At 43.8% G+C, this 16,390-nt stretch overlaps 1 protein-coding gene across 2 annotated transcripts in view; it reads left to right on the top strand.

The window, feature by feature from the left end:
- The window catches only part of CSMD2 (CUB and Sushi multiple domains 2), a 311,331-nt gene that overhangs the window by 169,880 nt on the left and 125,061 nt on the right, over positions 1 to 16,390 (top strand). The window contains exon 13 of one of the 2 annotated variants that reach the window (XM_052811437.1): positions 7,614 to 7,796. The exons of the other annotated variant lie outside the window; for it this stretch is intronic. Within the exon in view, the coding sequence (XP_052667397.1) occupies positions 7,614 to 7,796 (183 nt within the window). The remainder of the gene's footprint in view (positions 1 to 7,613; positions 7,797 to 16,390) is intronic. 2 annotated transcript variants of the gene reach the window in all.

The following is a 16,390-nucleotide window of genomic DNA, read 5'->3' on the forward strand; positions in this document are numbered from 1 at the left end:
TAGGTATTTGCAAAGTTAGAGAAAGTGTGATGGAAAAGTATTCCTTTTAACTCGTGTAAGTGACTGCTGATTCTAGCTGAAGCTTTTCTTAGATTCCTAAGTGTCTGAGATGTTTTTAGATTTTTCCAGAAATCTTCATCTTGCGTCTCTACATTTGGTGTGGGCACGTAGGGTCCTTAGCTTCCTCTGCAAGCGCTGCTTTGAAGACCGTCCTCCATCCGATAGCCTCATGCCTGCGGAGGGGGAGCTTGTTTCCGTGATGCAGCTGCCAGCGCAGACACACAGGAATACTTCCACTTAGATGTCAGCTTCTTTTTGGTATTGTTATCATCTTGAATCTCTTTTCAAAGCACTTGAATGCCTTTCGGTTTTCTCTGTGACCTGCTGATACCAGCGATGGCTTACTCTTTTGGCTCTGATGCCTAAAAGCAGGCACACAAATCTTCATCTAGACATGGGGGCTGCTCCTGAAATGTCCGAGTACTGGCAGCTTCCACTGACATCAGCAGTAACATTTAAATCTGTGTCTTTCAAGGGCCCTAAATGCACATTAGCGTTCCTTCGTTTTTAAAAGTGTTTCTCTGGGACTTACCATGTTTCAGGGAAGTGTCATATTGTGTTCAGGCCAGGACCTGCCCATAGTAGTGCTGCTGATTGATGCTAAAGTAGCAGCAGTTAGGAGCCTGAAGGGACCTGACCTGCCAGAAAACTTAGCTGGACTAAATGCCAGTATGTCCAGGCAGGCTGAACAGTACTTTGAAGGGGGGACTGGGTCGTGATGCTGGAGTCTTTACAGGATTGCTGGACCAGGTCAGCAGAAAAGTCGTAGAGAATCATAGATAAGAGACAATGGAATTGAAAGAAGGAAAAGGCAAATCCAGCCTGATTGTCTAGGAAGCATCTTAACAGTACTATTTCAGTCTTACTTGCTGTGACTGTACCAGCCTGAAAGCTTGCTCTCTGCGGGAGCTGTGATGTCTGTCTCCTGCCACGCTTGTCTGCGGTTGATTCTTGGCAGCCTGGCAGAGCGTGCTGCTGCACCCCTACCTGCCAGCTGCGGATGGGCGAAAGCACTCTCCAGCTCTGCTTTGAGATCCTGCCTGGTTTGTTAATCTCATCCAAAGGGCGATCTGGACGTATTCTTTCAGTCTCTTGATAAATCTTATGTTTACCCCATAGCATAGCACATAAAGTTGCAAAGTACATGATCTAGGGACTTCCTTACGCTGTTGTTCATCTTCTGTGAACTTTGGATCCGTAAGGAGCTTGACTTCTTCCTCCTCTGACTTGCTTCGATGTTATTGGTAGCTTGATCTATAGCAAGGCTGAGCTGCTCTTGCTCCCTGTGACCTCACCAGTCGGTTTGGGGATCACCATTATCATTCATGCTTTGGAGTCCTGTTGTATGGAGCTTCTAATGTCAAATGTGCTTCTCCCTTCCCTACTCATCAGCTTTCCCTGCACAGCTGCTGCCTATTTTGCTGTGCTCTTCTATGTCTGTAACCTCCTAGAGGAATAAAAAAAAAAAAGGGAGTGTTCTGGCTCTGCTGTGTCACCTGATGGGCCTTGAAGGAGGGACCCTTCCCTGGGGAGTGTCTCTGCTTGGCATGTGTTAGAAGTAGAGGCTACTCTCTGCCTATCGTTCAAATCTTTTCTCTTTTTCTGGGCATCTTTGCAGTCTTTGTACAGCAGCTTACTGACCTTGCAGAATGGATTTGTGCATGAACAAAGAAATATGCTCCATGCCTAAGGTCCATGCTGGCGCTGTCCTGAGGTTAAGCTAACCTCCAATCAGCCAGGTCCATAAAACTCTTAGTTTTTGCAAATACTTTGAGTTACAAAGCAAGAGACATTTAAGTAAGAGGCAATTAGCACTTGCCAAATACATTACGAAATTATATGCAACTTACTAACAAGTTTCAGTATCAGTTTTATGGCCACGCTTCTTCCTAATTGCGAGAGGAAAATTACAGCTAACGGAGCTATATAAAGTCAAGACCAAAAATCTGCCTAATAGAAGGGCAGAGTATTGCTTATAGAGTATGTTTAAATAGCCATCTCTCCTAAAATGTGTAAGTTTTAGCGTACATTTTAAGTGTAATGCAATCATGAAGCCTGTTTGCTACTGCTCAAACAGTTACGCTTAAGAGATTTATTGATGCACAGATTCAAGGACCTGTTGGAAAGAACATGCTGAGGAGGGCAATATGCCATCAAATTTTTAATGTAGGATTCCTAAGAAAGGGGAGCCAACCAGGTCCTTTTGCTTCACTTGTAAGTAAAGAGAAAGCATATTTGCACCGGGAATAGTATACGAAACACAAGGGATCTGGATTCAGGTTTTTCCAAATCTGCACTGCAAGATTGGATGCATTTGGAACAAATGCTCAGTGGGTGTAAATTAGTGTGACAGCATTGATTTTCAATTAAGCTGTGTCAGCCTTTACCAGCTGAGGATCTGGCTCATTAATGTTCATGAAGATTACTTCTAAGTCTCCAATGTCTCAACTGCAGCCACTTTTATCCTTTCCAACAGACATTCTTTCATAATAGTGAACAATGTTTTTGGACTTCCAGTGCTTGTCAGAAGAAATTTATATTAAGCTCCACTTTGCTGGAAAAGTCTTTTCTTTCTCACAACTATAGCGAGCTGATTGATACTGCAATTTAGTGCTTGACTTGTGAGAGGGCTTACAGCCTCCTGCGGTCCTGGGTCTTATTTTCTCCCTTCCTTCCTTTAATCTCAGATGACTTGTTCTGAGAATGCCTTCCCCTTAGAGCTGATGCCTTCCACAGCCATCGATACGGTTCTTTGAAAGCTTCCAGGTCAACCCCTTGTAACGGCTGGGAATAAATAATTCCTTCAGGCAACGTTTTCAAAAGTTCTTGAGAAATTTAGGGTTCGTTGAAGAGGATTCAGACTCCCATAATCTCACCCACAATCCTTCTGCAGTTATGTTCCACATTGGTGGGCTGAAGATGCTTGGTCTCTACTGCAGGGGAGGTGTGGGGGAAGAACATGTTTCTGTTACTGATGAGCTTGAGGTTATTACAAGCAATAGTATAAAAGTAAATCAATAGTATAAAAGTAAATCAATAGTATAAAATTCTATGGTAAGAGACAGAAATATTAAAACATGAAAAAATAGAACAAAGCCAGATTTTAATTTAGTTTTACATTTATATTTATATATTTTTAATATAAAGCAATAATTTAAAATTAAAACTAGATTTATAGACACACACACTAATCTAGTTTGGATTTCTGTTGGAATTGGGTTAGTTTGGGTAGAGCTGACTAAGGTCGATGTTCTGAACTACCAGCGTGCTGCAGGCAGGGGATGATTAAACAATATTTATTGTTGTTGAAATGCTGACTATGTGTTTGGCTCTGGAGTGGTTAGCTTTAGAGCTGAAATTTAGCCCCATGGTGCTAAGAGGCTTAGGAGCTCTGCAGAGTTGGAGCCTGAAGATTTCCTCTACTGACCTTTCTGGTTATAATCAAATTGGTGCTGCCCAAGGTGTTTGGTCAGATGAGCTTGCTGGGTTTCCAGATCTGTTTTTACGAATGTTATGTAAATACAGAACTCTATATAGATGCCTGCATGCAAGCGGCATGTGAAGGTGTTCGTACATGTATGTCAAAATGAGAACAAACAATAACGTCTTAAGTTGCTTCATCCTAGGAGACTTTGGGGAAAAAAATCCACCTACCTGAAACTAGTTCTGATGCCGCTCTTGTTCAGAATTAGCTTTCGAAGCCGAGGTTGTGCTCCCTGGCGTGGAGCGCTGTCTTTGATTTTTGTCTGGTGAAATGCTCTCAGGTTTCACTGAGAAGCCCAGGTAACATGCAGGTAGTTTTCATTGCTTACATGCGTGTATTTATTTAATTTTTTAGGTTCTACATTACCTAACCCCCCAATATTGTTGACCGTGGAAGCCTGTCAGAAAACTCGGTGCTCAAATCTTTCCTACTCTGCTTTTCCATTAAATGTATTGACTCATGTCATAAAACACTAGTGCTGAAATACTGCTGAACCAACAGACACGAAGGCTTTTAGCTTATGATGTGTTGACCTGAACCGCGCTTGGGGTCATGTTACTTGTATTTAAGTCTTGTATAAACCTTAGCAGCAGTGATTTGATGTTATGCCACAGGGTTCTAATGAGCCTGCTAGATTCAGTTTCTGCATTTGCCCTGCAACAGTGGTTTTGATGGGAGGAATGTGGCAAAGATATGCAGAAAGGGCCTTTCCTGCTTAGTTTATCCCCTTCCTCCTCATCGTGTTTCCTCTTCAGATCCTTTCTTTCTCATTGTTGGAGTTAACAAAAAGAACAGTGCAATAGCAACACCCTGGTCCTTGTTCCCTCAGATAGATACCTGAGACTATTAGCTTTCATTAGTTTAAGCAAAGTTAATATATGTATGAAATAATGCGCGTGAGGTTAAGTATTTAATCGAGGGTCTTTTCTGACTGTGGGTAACGTTTGTCTGATTTCCTCAGGTATGTCATCGAAGTGCTCACAAATTCCACATCTTGTGGGTATGTTTTCCAGAAACTGGAGTTTTGCTAGTGCAGTGCTTTTTTGCAGCTCCAAAATCCTCGTTTTCCTCCACAGACGAGTCAGGCAGGAGCAGAAATTCCCACGGAACCCGGGGAAGAGAGCGGCCTAAATTTTGGGTGCCTGCAGTGTTTCTGTGCAGCTGTGTAAAGGAGCAGAGAGGTTCTTGCTCTCATGAGTCACTCTGGAAATGTAGGCTGCCTCCTCTGCGCTGAGCAAAGGGACCCAGTTTCCCCACCCACCACCAGCAGACAAATAGCATAAATAGCTGATGAAAAATTTCTGGTGAAACATTTTCTGTTAGAAAATGCTGTTTTGTCAAAATCTTATGTGCGTGATATAATATTTGATGGAGAAGTTTTGAAAGATTCATGTCAACTTGTTTCATTTAAATAATGTCAAAACACTTGATTTAGATGTTCTTGTTTAGTTTTGACTTTTATTATTCTAATGTGGAAGTGATTTTACTTAAACATTCATCAGGAGAAATGTTTCAGTCTTATTGAAGTAACATGTTTTGATATTTCTGAATCACTCATTTTTGGAATTTCTGCTCTGCTAAATATTTCATGAATTTTACTCTGTATGAAAAGAAATGTAGGAACCAGGGGATTTTCTCAGGACTGAAATGTCATTTTCTGACCCCACTACTGTAATAAAATGTGTTAGCTTTGTTTGCATGCTGCTAACATGGAGATCGTGTGCATAGTGGAAAATGTGAGCTCTAACTCTTCGTTTCTCTCCCATTCTTAAATCTGTGGTTTCACTCTATCTGTAAAAATGTTCCAACTGGGTTCATGCAGCGTGACAGAAAAGGACTACACAAGCTCACAAGTGAGGGGGGAGCCCTGGGAGGGAGGGCATTCAATCAGTCCTCGAGAGCATCTCTGTTACCTTTATTCTTTCTCAGCAGAGGGTCAAAAGGGAGTTATTTTTCTTTGCTTGGCTGCATTTTTTCTGAGTATCTGGTAGCCTGAGCATGTCCTCATTTTACAAAAGCAGTGAATATTCTGAACGCTCGTAGCTCCCTTTGGCTTCTGCAGGAGCTGGAGCTGCGTGGCTCGGCTGTCTGCAGCCCCTCGGCGGAGTTCTGTGGCCGCCGTCCCTCCCGAGGCGCAGATGCGTGCCGAGGGAAGCTCTTCAGGCTGGCGATGAAATCTTAGCCTTGCTGGACCTGAGCTTAGGAGGACAGGGCTCCCTCCCTCGCTGAGTCTGGTGTAGGCAGGAATATGGTGCATGTCTGTGTGTTGAAGAGCTTTGTTGCTTCTCGGTGGAAGAAGAGGCTCTGAACGTGGCGGAGCAGCCTGAGAAGTGCTGGCAGTTCTGTTCCACGTGTCGGTGGGCTGGGAGATGACTTAACACTTTGTTTTAAGAGATGGCTGGAGTGACACGTGTTAGTGTCCATCTCATTCTGACTAAATATTAGGAACCGGAGTGGTACTGGGACATGCATCGTTTCCTTCCCCAGGGCACCCAACATCGCAGGCTTCGGTGATAGCAGGAACTGGAGACGCTGGGTGAAAGGCACCCTGCAGGACAGCTTGCCATCAGTGTTGCTTGCTAATACTATATTTCAAGACTTCAAGGTGTGGGAAGGAAAGGAGTAACAAAAATTAACTTTTAAAGGCTGTTGACTTGTAGCAGAAAACGTTAGCAGTTTCCTGTGTCTCTTTCAGGATGTAATGATACGTATTTAAAATATGCATGCTACCCTTTGATCTTGTCACTATTTCTTGAGTTTTAAAGCTGAATTTTGTTTCATGATTTGCACTATTTGTCTCCTGCCTTTTTTTGGAGAGTAATGTACAGTTCGGTGCTATTTTAATATCCAAACTGTTTTATTTTTTGTCCTTTTTATATGCAAGTACAATTATTAAACATTGGGATTTTCAAAGTCTGCAGGAAGATACGTAAATCCTGCCAAACTGTTTTCACTGACAGGCAAAAAAAGAAACCGATTCCATGAAAACTTTAACATTAATATTAATTTATGTTAAATTATTTTGGGGATGCTTCATTACCTGGCAGTGACTTTTTAGTTCAAGATGCATACAGCAGCAGCAGCTAGGTGCTTGTTGTGACTTCTATTCAAAATACACCTGTATCTAAGTTGCCTGAAGTCAGAATAGTAATGAGGTGCTTGTTGTTATTCAAACCAAACTGGAATATTAGATGGAGTAATGCAAATCTCAGATTAGGTGATTTTTCCTCTGTAAAGAAAATGTCATAAAAGAAGTTTCCAATTTGGTGTAAGAAATTGAAAATGGGGAGGAAGGACAGCGGGGCTGATCATAGATGATGGGGATAAAAACGAGAGAATGTGGAAGACGAGATGAATGTGAAGCAGATAAATAATGTGGGAGCGCTAAGAAGGCTGTAAAGGAATGGTGTTTTGTAGCTAATAGTGATACAGACCAGGGGGCCCTTTGAAATGAAATTGTACAGAGCAGAAGATAACAGAAAATTCTGTCCATGATTTGTTTGAAGTCAAAATACATGTGCAGCAAGAGATTAACTGTATGTTTCTGTGCAATAAGGTGTCAGCTGTCTGCTTCGGGACCACACGCAGAAATTGAAATGGGGGTAGGAAGGGAAGGAGAGACGGCAGACGTGGCAATCCAGCAAACGCATCCCAACTGTATCCTCTTTGCCGAAGGAGTCGAAGGCCTGGTCCCATTCAGTGAGATGGGGTCTGTCTGCTTCAAAAGAAGTCCTTGAAGCAGATGCAGAGTAGGATCTCCTTGGGTATTGCTGTATTTTCCATTTAGTCGTGATTAATTTAAGGATGAGGAAGCAGTTAGGAGAGGTTGTTAGGGAGGGCCTTTCAGTGACAGTGGTGAAATTTGTGTGTTAGGACAGAGATCTCGGCTGCATTCTGCGCCGCTGCTGACCCCCCGCCCGAGTGATGCGGGGATGCGATGTCTTTGCCAGAGCGCTGACAAGCAGCACGCGGCGCAGATGTATGCCAGGTATTGCACCAGCTCGGTGTCAGAGCCTTCCCCCATGCAACTTTTGTTTTCTTTATTTTTTTTTTTTTTTTCTCCCTCCAGAGATTGACCAAGGGAGCTGCGGTGATCCTGGGATCCCAGCCTACGGCAGGAGAGAAGGATCCACGTTTCGCCACGGAGACAGTTTGAAGTTTGAGTGCCAGCCTGCCTTTGAGTTGAAGGGACAGAAAACAATTACCTGCCAAAAGAGTAGCCAGTGGTCTGCTCAGAAACCAGTTTGTGTTTGTAAGTCAGTGAGGAGACGGCTCTAAAATGTCTTCGTTGTGTGGTGAGGAGGTCACGTAACCAGTGTGTTTGTGCTCTGTGCTTGGTACCTGGGATAGGACAAGTTCTTGTGGTGGCAGAGATGGCACCAAGCTGCAGCTTCACTTAACCGAAGCTGTGGGGAGAGTTTGGTTTGGCTCTTCTCTCAGCCGAGAAGGGCTGTGCAGCAGGGACCAGCGTCCAGATGGAGATTTGGGTTTGCGCTGGGACCGTGTGCTCTCTCTGCTCTACCCCTCTGCCCTCCCGGCATTCTGGTTCAGAATCCCTTCTGGAGAGAAAGTAGGGTTTTGGTGTCTGAGACAGGAGGCATGGACATGGACACACGCAAAAAAATAATTTAAAACTTGATTCTATTTTTGGCCATTTAATTTTCCTTCATTATCTGACAGTATTCAGGCTCCCTGCTGCTGGACCTCAATTTTTAAATTGTTGCATGAGTTCTCGGCAGAAGTAGGATATTATGCTCTCAGTAGTGACTAAGGATAAAATTTTCAGATGTAAATGGGAGTTACATGCACAGTCCCCATTGGGTTTTAATGGTCTCACTGTCCTTTGAAGACGCATTGGGCAATCTGCTTTATTTTGACCGAACCTTCACTCTGAAACAGCGTTGTATTTGGGCATTACCAAAATGCACAAAAGTATATATGTTTTCCCCAATTGGTGACAAGCAAACTCTCTTTTTGTCTCATCTCTACTTAGTTGGGTATGTTAAAGTTTGTGCCTTTTGAACAGATACTATGGTGTAGGGGAGTGAGACTGAACCTAACAAAAAAATAGGGAAGGAAAATTCAGTTGAGCAACAGAGGACAAAAGTGTGGGGAAAATGGATAGAGAGAAAACAGAAATGTTCTTTTTTAGAAGTGTGTATTCACTGTGCAGATAAATAGATATGCTGGTGTTAGATACTCCAGTACCAAATGGTCATTTGTAGTGTGGCAGGAGTTGATCTGTGCCAAAGAGGTTACACAGCTGGGGGGAGCAACCCTCCTTACTTCAGAGCCGGATCTGGGTTCTTCAGGAGCTGTGGGAGAAGCAGGGGCTTTAGTGTCCTTACACTGGCAAGGTAGGGGAGAATGTGGGAAACCAGTTTCGAGTGAGTGCCTTTCTTTTCAAACACTAATTTAAGCTCTGAGCGTTTGAGAATGTTTTTTTGGGGAAAGGAAGCAATTACTTTGTGAGGTTTGCCTTTTCCAGATGCTATGACTCCCTTCCTACTTGGTTTTCTCTGTAAGCAAATCAGCTGAAAATGCTGATGAGGAAAATGGAGTTTTCCTGGTTATCTTTCAAGTGGGGAATGTTAAACTGTTTCTGTGCTTAGTGTCCGAGTTGGGTGTCTTCCCCCCCCCCCCCCCCATTTCCCAGAAGTTCAGATTAATTTGAGCAGCTGATGGCTTTTGGTTGAGGTTCTTGCTGATAGTTTGCAGTGAGACTAAACCCATGGTTTGTGCCCAGTATGAGGGGACTGGATCACAGTAGTATAGAAAGGAGACTTTCCAGTAAAGTAGGATTATTATTTTTTTGTAGGTAGATACTGGCATCAAATGAAGGCCCAATCAGCAGTCCTTGCAAAGCATAGCACAGGCATGAATCTTTTAGTTAAAATAATTCCATTGTATTCTGTTCTCTGCAGCCCTCCAGCTTTGGATATTTCTCAATCAACAAGGCAACCTGTAGGTAGTGGAAAAAGTATTTCATAGCCCTGTCTACACCTTTACTCCCCTGCCTTTATTCTAGACAGCATCATATTAGTGTGCATGAATCAGAAGAGGTTACATGACAAAATGTGTAACCTGGCATGAAATCTGTAGTGGGATTAGTAACAACTCTCTGTAAATGTTGGGAGACCATTAAATGTATTGGGCATGAGGTGGGAAAATAAGGTAACCTGATTTATGTGCTGCTGGTTGGAATATGCAAACAATTCAGTGCTGCTGATTCTGGCTGCAAATCCTTGACAAATGCAGACGGAGATTAAACAGTGTGCTATGGTGCATCCTGCTGTCCTGAGCAAATGATTTATGAGCAGACAGAATTTATTGTGGAGAACTCATTTCCTGGGGCTTCGATGACAGAGCAACACAAACCATTTAAGTAATGCATCTGCTTATTGCAATGGGTTCTTAATTTGTGACTGTCTGTGCCTTCATGATAACAGACCTTCCATCTTCATCCTCTTTGTTGTCATTGCATCCCTTAACCATCCAGGGTGAGCACGTAGGGCACTTGAGAAACTTTGCAAGACCTTCTTAGCACGTGTCTCCTGCAAATCCCTTACTAAGCAAGGTATCCCTGGCCTTGCTGTGCATATTCAGATTATCTCTGATGAGCTGAGATACCTGAAACAACTACACTGGAGCCTGGGAACCTGTAGTACTGTAGCTGGGTGGGGTAGCGCAATCATCCATCTGTCTGTGCTCTGAGCTTGGTGTCTGCTTCTGGCAATGTGGGTGTCAGGGTGTCAGTGATGACTGGGTACTGAAGACCTCTCTTTCTCCCTATTCTGCAGCACCTCGTAGTGCTCGAATCAGCTTCGTAGTTACCGTTGCTCGCTCTGACACTTGCATTTTCAAAGTTACAGAGCTGTGATATCTGTCAAAGGCTAAGGCAGTTCTCATAACTGTGGATAACCCGAGCCGTTGCTTTCGTACAGAGCTATGTTCAGTTTTCTTGAAGTCTTGAAGGACAGCAAAATGGGCTTAGGAGATGTCATGCGGATAAATGTTACCGAAGGAAAATCATTGTGCTACTTAGATGAAGTTTGTGCTCTGATGGTAGGAACTCATAAGGGATATAATAGTCAAACTGAAGTCTACACTTACCTGTGGCTGAGGAGATTATTAAGCTTATGAATGGGGAACCAGCCCATAATTACAGCTATAACGGGAAGCCGGTGAGTTGTTCAGTTACCGCAGGGAGAATGATGATGAAAGTCTGGATAGACATAGTCGGGGAGCAGGACGTTTCAGTAGTGCCATAACTTTCAAATACATGGTTGGAATTACTGTTTAAACATACTCATGTTATAGTAGAGAAAAACTCATTATCTGATTTTATGTGAACTATTGCAGCGGAAGGCCCTGCTACAAAACATTTTCTATGACCAAAATTTGTTTCTCAAGGTTTATGTTTCCTTGCCACGGAAAGGAAGTGCTCACATCCCCGCTGCGGGGGGATAGCGCGCTTGGAGGGTTTCTGCAGCACTTCAGTAAGACTTACAAGGTTCTTTGCTATTCCTCTCCAGCAGCTTCCCTTCCCTTCTCTCCTCGTCCTCCTGCCTGCAGCCCTGCCCCTGTGAGCCTGTGACCTACAACTCCGGAGTTTTCAGTCCTGCACCTTTAGCTGAATGGTTGACTTGCGCCAAGCAGTGCTGTCATTTTACGTGATAGATAATTACGGCATAAACTGTCATGACAGTATATGTCATTTGTAACCATAGCGTTGAATAAAGACAAAGTTTTTGCGTTGTTCTAACTATCCTCTGCCAGTTGCTCTGGGAGAGTCATTTCTGAAAACAACTTACTTTCTGATACAAGTTTAGGTCATTGGTCTCAGGCTTGCAAACTTCAAGTTTTCTGGACCCGTCATGTCTTCTAAAGGCAAATAAAACATAGTGAAATAAAACAGTATGTACATTCTGATTGCAGTGCATCAAGCAAACCTGGGGGTGGAGGTTTCTGCACTGAACTGAGGGGTATTTGTTTGGCGTCACTTGACTGCAACCCCACAAAGGCTGGGCATAAATATGTGCGCACGTGTGTATGTGTATATGCGTGTGTATGTTTAAGTGGAGAGGCTGTAATTTGAGTTCTGCTGTTTCAGAGTACTTCTGGGCTCCTCCAGACGCTTTACATCCATTGATCCGATAGTCATTACAGGGGTCTTACTCTGATCTTCCGCTAGGATCTTCATTAGTTTCCAGTGATTTTCCTTGTTGTGTTATCGTAAATTCTCTTTGTATTATAGACCTGCTTAGAGCACTAGTCATACATAATATTCCTCTGGACAGAGCAGAAGGCATTTCCCAAAGCATTTCCAATTGAGATTATGTTAAATTGTGTGTTCTCTTCTCTGGCTTTGGAGCAGATGTTATGCTTTCTTCCCTTCTTATTCACTTGAAAACCTCAACCACAGCCCATTTCTCCTCTCCCATTTGCTTACGGTTGCTGTGACATGCAGGAACGCTGGGAAGAAGCAGCTCTGTACCCACTAACGCTGGAGATCTGTGCTGTCTTGTTATGAATAGTGCATTGACTTTCTCGGACCAAACTGAGCACCACCGAAATCCTTTGCGTTGTTGAGAGTTGTCGCCGAGCTGGCTCCAGTCGGAGGTCGGCACAGCCCAGGATCCACCGTCATTCCACGCGGGTGGACAGCACTAACATAGTTGTCCTCTTCGGAGGCGTTATGATTTTGTGCGTTTTTCCAGTCTTTTGAACATCTGATTTTCTTTAATAGCAGTATAAAAATCTCTTTTCTCTTTAGTGGTAATTACTCCTTTTTTTGTTAATCCCATATTGGCCTATTATACCTGCTAAAAAATCTTAGCTCCTCTTTGTAAAGATTGCGAATTGTAGTTTTGAGCTGAGTGGCTGACCTTTCGTGTGCACTGTCTGGTACAAACATTCAGGATTAGTAGCTGGAAATGCAAAGCGCAATAGATGTTTTTCGCAGTAATGTACTGAACAGAACCATGTAATTTCATATCGCTTGACGAGTTTTTCATTTAGCTCTAAGTTAAATTGTCAATTGGTCATTATTTTCTTTCTCTTTATTTCTTCCTTCTCTTTTCTTCTTTTCCTGCCCACTATTCACAGCAACCTACGGAACCTTCCCTGTGAAGAGTAATTTGGAGAAAAGCGTCCCTTAGGTTAGCAGCGATAAAAGCATAGTTTGCCTTTTTAAAAATAACAGCTTTTTAACAGAGTTGTTAATCCTTGGAGCAGCCTACTGAAGGCAGTGATGGGTTCTCCATACCTAAACATTCATAAATTGAGATTGGATACTCCTTTCTGGAGATCTGTAGGAACCAAGAATTGTTTTATCATCTGTATTAAGGAGGTGGACATTTAAGATGATCAGAATAAAGAATTATTGGACAATAAAGGATCAATTGGAAATTCCAGAAAATTTTCTTTTAAAGGAATAGATACTTTTTTCATTATAAGGGAGTTTTTTAGACATTTGAACTGTAGCATAGGCTGCCATTCTTCTGATGAAACCTGATCCATTGTGTGCTCTTCATATTCTTTCTTTTATTCTTAATTCCTCTCACTTTTTGCAGTGCTAATGGAACAGTTTATGTTAACTCACAAAGTGTTTCTCCTTCCAGCTGTAAACAGGTTTCCTTTTTCTAGTTAACATTGGACTTGTTTATCTGCTTGTAGACGCAGTTGCTTTTAGTGGACTTTGGAAGAAATGTAGGGATTCTACTAATTTTTTTTTTCCCAGGCTGTTTTGCTGTTTGAGGTTTTTTATTTTTTTGACTGATGCTTTTATGAAGCACCCTGATACGATTTTCCTGATCTAATGGCAGAGAGACACTCTAATTATCTCTGCCAGACAAGCTGGGAAAGGGAACTGGTAGCTAACCTTAACCTACCAAAACACGTCAACTCTGACCTCTGCAAAGCAGCTGGTCGCATCCTGGGTTTGTGCAGCTCAAAGCCTGCCAAGAAACAGGCTCGTTGCCTGCTGAGGCCACTTCCAGGGCTCAGATGGTTTCTGCATTTGTGCAACAGATGTGTGTCCTTCAGGACCCATTAACACCTTCTGCTTGCCCTTGATCTGAGTTGGGGTCAGGGCAGCAAATCGGTGGTGAAATGCTTCTTATCTTCAGCCTGTTCCCCTGAGCTGCTGAGATCCAGTCTTTCTCTGGCAGTAAGGGAAGCAAATTAAATGAAGGCAGGATTACCATGATCTCTATATACATGCGGGATTTGTAGCTTTTGTTAACAACCTTGTTTCACAGTTGCAGCCATGTAAGACCATTCCCTTCTTAATTTTAAGCAGGGCACTTTCCCTCAAAGCCCTTGTTCTGCACTGCAGCCCTAGTTTAGCAAAGCACTGAGATACAAATGTTGGCTTAAGTAGACATACGTGCTGAAGTGCTGGGCAGGGATGCACTTAAGCACCTTCTTAACGACAATGAATTGGAGTTATAATTGTCCCCCTCTGACTCCCCAGGCGTTTTTTTTGTTGTAACCTATATGAAAATTTTCCATTTCCCTTTCTGCGACTTTATAAGGGGGCTGCTTAACCAGTCCCTTCTGCTCTTCCTTGGGAGTTGTCTCAAGCTGCATGCCTCCCAGCGTGCCACTTGTCAATTGAGTTGCGAAGTTTCCCTTGGTGTCTGTATCTAAGGAAAGCTGACGTCCACCTGGGTCCAACCAGAGCCTGTTTTCTCCGCGGTGTTGCTTTCTCAGTGAGTTTTGTCTAGCAGTTGTAGAGCCAGAAGCAGCGGGCTGCTGCTCCATGTGTTCTCTCGGTTTCTAACAAACTGTTAGGGGCTTGGGGTACTTGTGCAGTCAGCCTGGTTCAGCAAGAAGGTTGCGGTGATAAGGCTGGAGGGTGCGAGATGAGGTTGGGGTGGTGATCCAGCAGATGTGGCCAGCTCTCGTGTCCTCAGCAGGGATGCTCCTCCTGCAGAGAGAGCCTGCACGTGGGGAGAGCTGGAGCAGAGGACTTCGCGGTGGTGTCGGGCCACGTCGCCGTGCACGCAGCTCACCGGAGGTGCTCCCAGCTGCGCTCTCGGCGCTGATCAGGAGGATGCAGTTTATTGGGTTGTCTCCATGCTTGTTATTTTACTGATTGAATCAGTTGAACTGTTACCCTGATAGGGTTTCATGCTGCTGTAAATGAGCTGTCCTGTGCCAAGGCATCTGTCCGTATTCCTGACAGCAATTGCTCAGCATGACAGGTTGCTGCTCTTCACGTGAGTCTGAATCTGAAATGACGCTTACTGGTTTTATCCGGCAAGGAGATTGTCTCTGTCCCCTTCCCCTTTCTCTATATCCAGAAAACAGGAATGTGTTGTGCATTATGTTGCCATCTTCAATCTGGTCTGCAGAGAAGTTCCCTTATGCCTGCCTTATTTTACTGTAATGCTTTACATTTGGGGTTGGTGTTTGAGAAAGTTTCGATGGGTCATTTCCAATTGCAGGTGGAGTCGATGTGTGCAAGTTTAAGTCTCTCTCGCTCCCCGCAAGCAGAGCGTCACGTGTGGCTGAGCCTACCCACACACCCTCTGCTGTGCTTAATCACTGGTGTGCAGCTGCCGTCACCCCAATTGCAGTTACACGCCTCAGGGGTGCCTTGCCCTTTCTAGTGTTACAGCAGTCATCCTTCGTGCTCTCAGTGTGCCGAGACCGTGGGACTCTGGAGAGTCGAGTCAAGTCCCAGCCTGTTGCAGCTTCCAGCCCGCAGGAGTCGAATGTGTTGCAGCAGCTGGCAGACAGCTCAGAGTGCTGCAGCAGAGGAAGGATGCTCTGCTAAACCACGAAGGAGCAAAATGGCAAAGGTACATAAGACCACTAGACTGCTTTGGGGCTTTTGCTAATAAGTGGCAATTAAAATTCCGTCATCTTGTGGACGCCGCCACCGATTCCCAAGAGAGACTGCAGGGAGGGAGAGAGTTCCGTTTAAAATAAACAGGCACACAGGAAAGGATCTTGTCTTCGTGCAGAAGCCTTGGAGCACCTCCTGGATAACAGATGGCTGCAGAAAACCTGGCAGACAAGCAGCCCAACAGTGTCCTAGTGGGGATCAGCATCTTCCAGTAAGTTTAAGAAACTTATCTTATTCCCGGTAACCCAATCACTGTTCCAGTTTTGAGTGGGTAGAAGTGAAACCCGCTTTGGTATTGTAGCACTCTTCTGTGTGCACAGAGGCTCCTATACAGTCTATTTTAAGTTCACCGATGATATTTTCCTCAAGATCTGGTCCCCAAAACCTGCCTATTTTTTATTCTTCTTAACATACTTGCTTTCCCACCCCTGGTTAGCTGCACGCCGGCAGTGACAGCTATTCCATCAGAGGAAGCTGAAGAGTTTGTTGCTCGGAAATACAAAAAAGTTCTCCCAGTTAATATTTGCTTTAGACTCCTTTCCCTCACCTCCCACTTGCCCTGTTGGTGCCTCAGGGTTTTAAGACAGAAAATGCATTGTGATGCAGATGTGTTTATTGAAACAGCAGATACAGAAAGAGGAAAATACAAAATATAAAGCACTTTGCTTCACAGCTTGAACAGTGCCCTGAGCTTCCAGCACTGTTACCTATTCGGGACGTACGCTTCCCGAGTGAGGCATGCCGGTTATTAACCAGGCTCCTGCTGAGGTCCTGTTTTTCCAGTCCGTCAGCAAGCTATGCCTAGAGGAGGGATCTTCTTAAAAAAAGAAAGGTAAGGCAGAAAATCCATTACTGTCTTCAAGCTCTCTCCCAAGTGGTCAGAGTCGGTTGGAGTGATACCTAAAAGCCAAGAGAGAATTCAGGATTTTTTTTATTGTTTCCATGGAGACTGAAATTATTACAGTGATTCCCTGCTTCGTTTTCAGCTC

The sequence above is a fragment of the Harpia harpyja genome, chromosome 16 (genome assembly GCF_026419915.1).
Source record: "Harpia harpyja isolate bHarHar1 chromosome 16, bHarHar1 primary haplotype, whole genome shotgun sequence".
Lineage (NCBI taxonomy): Eukaryota > Metazoa > Chordata > Aves > Accipitriformes > Accipitridae > Harpia > Harpia harpyja.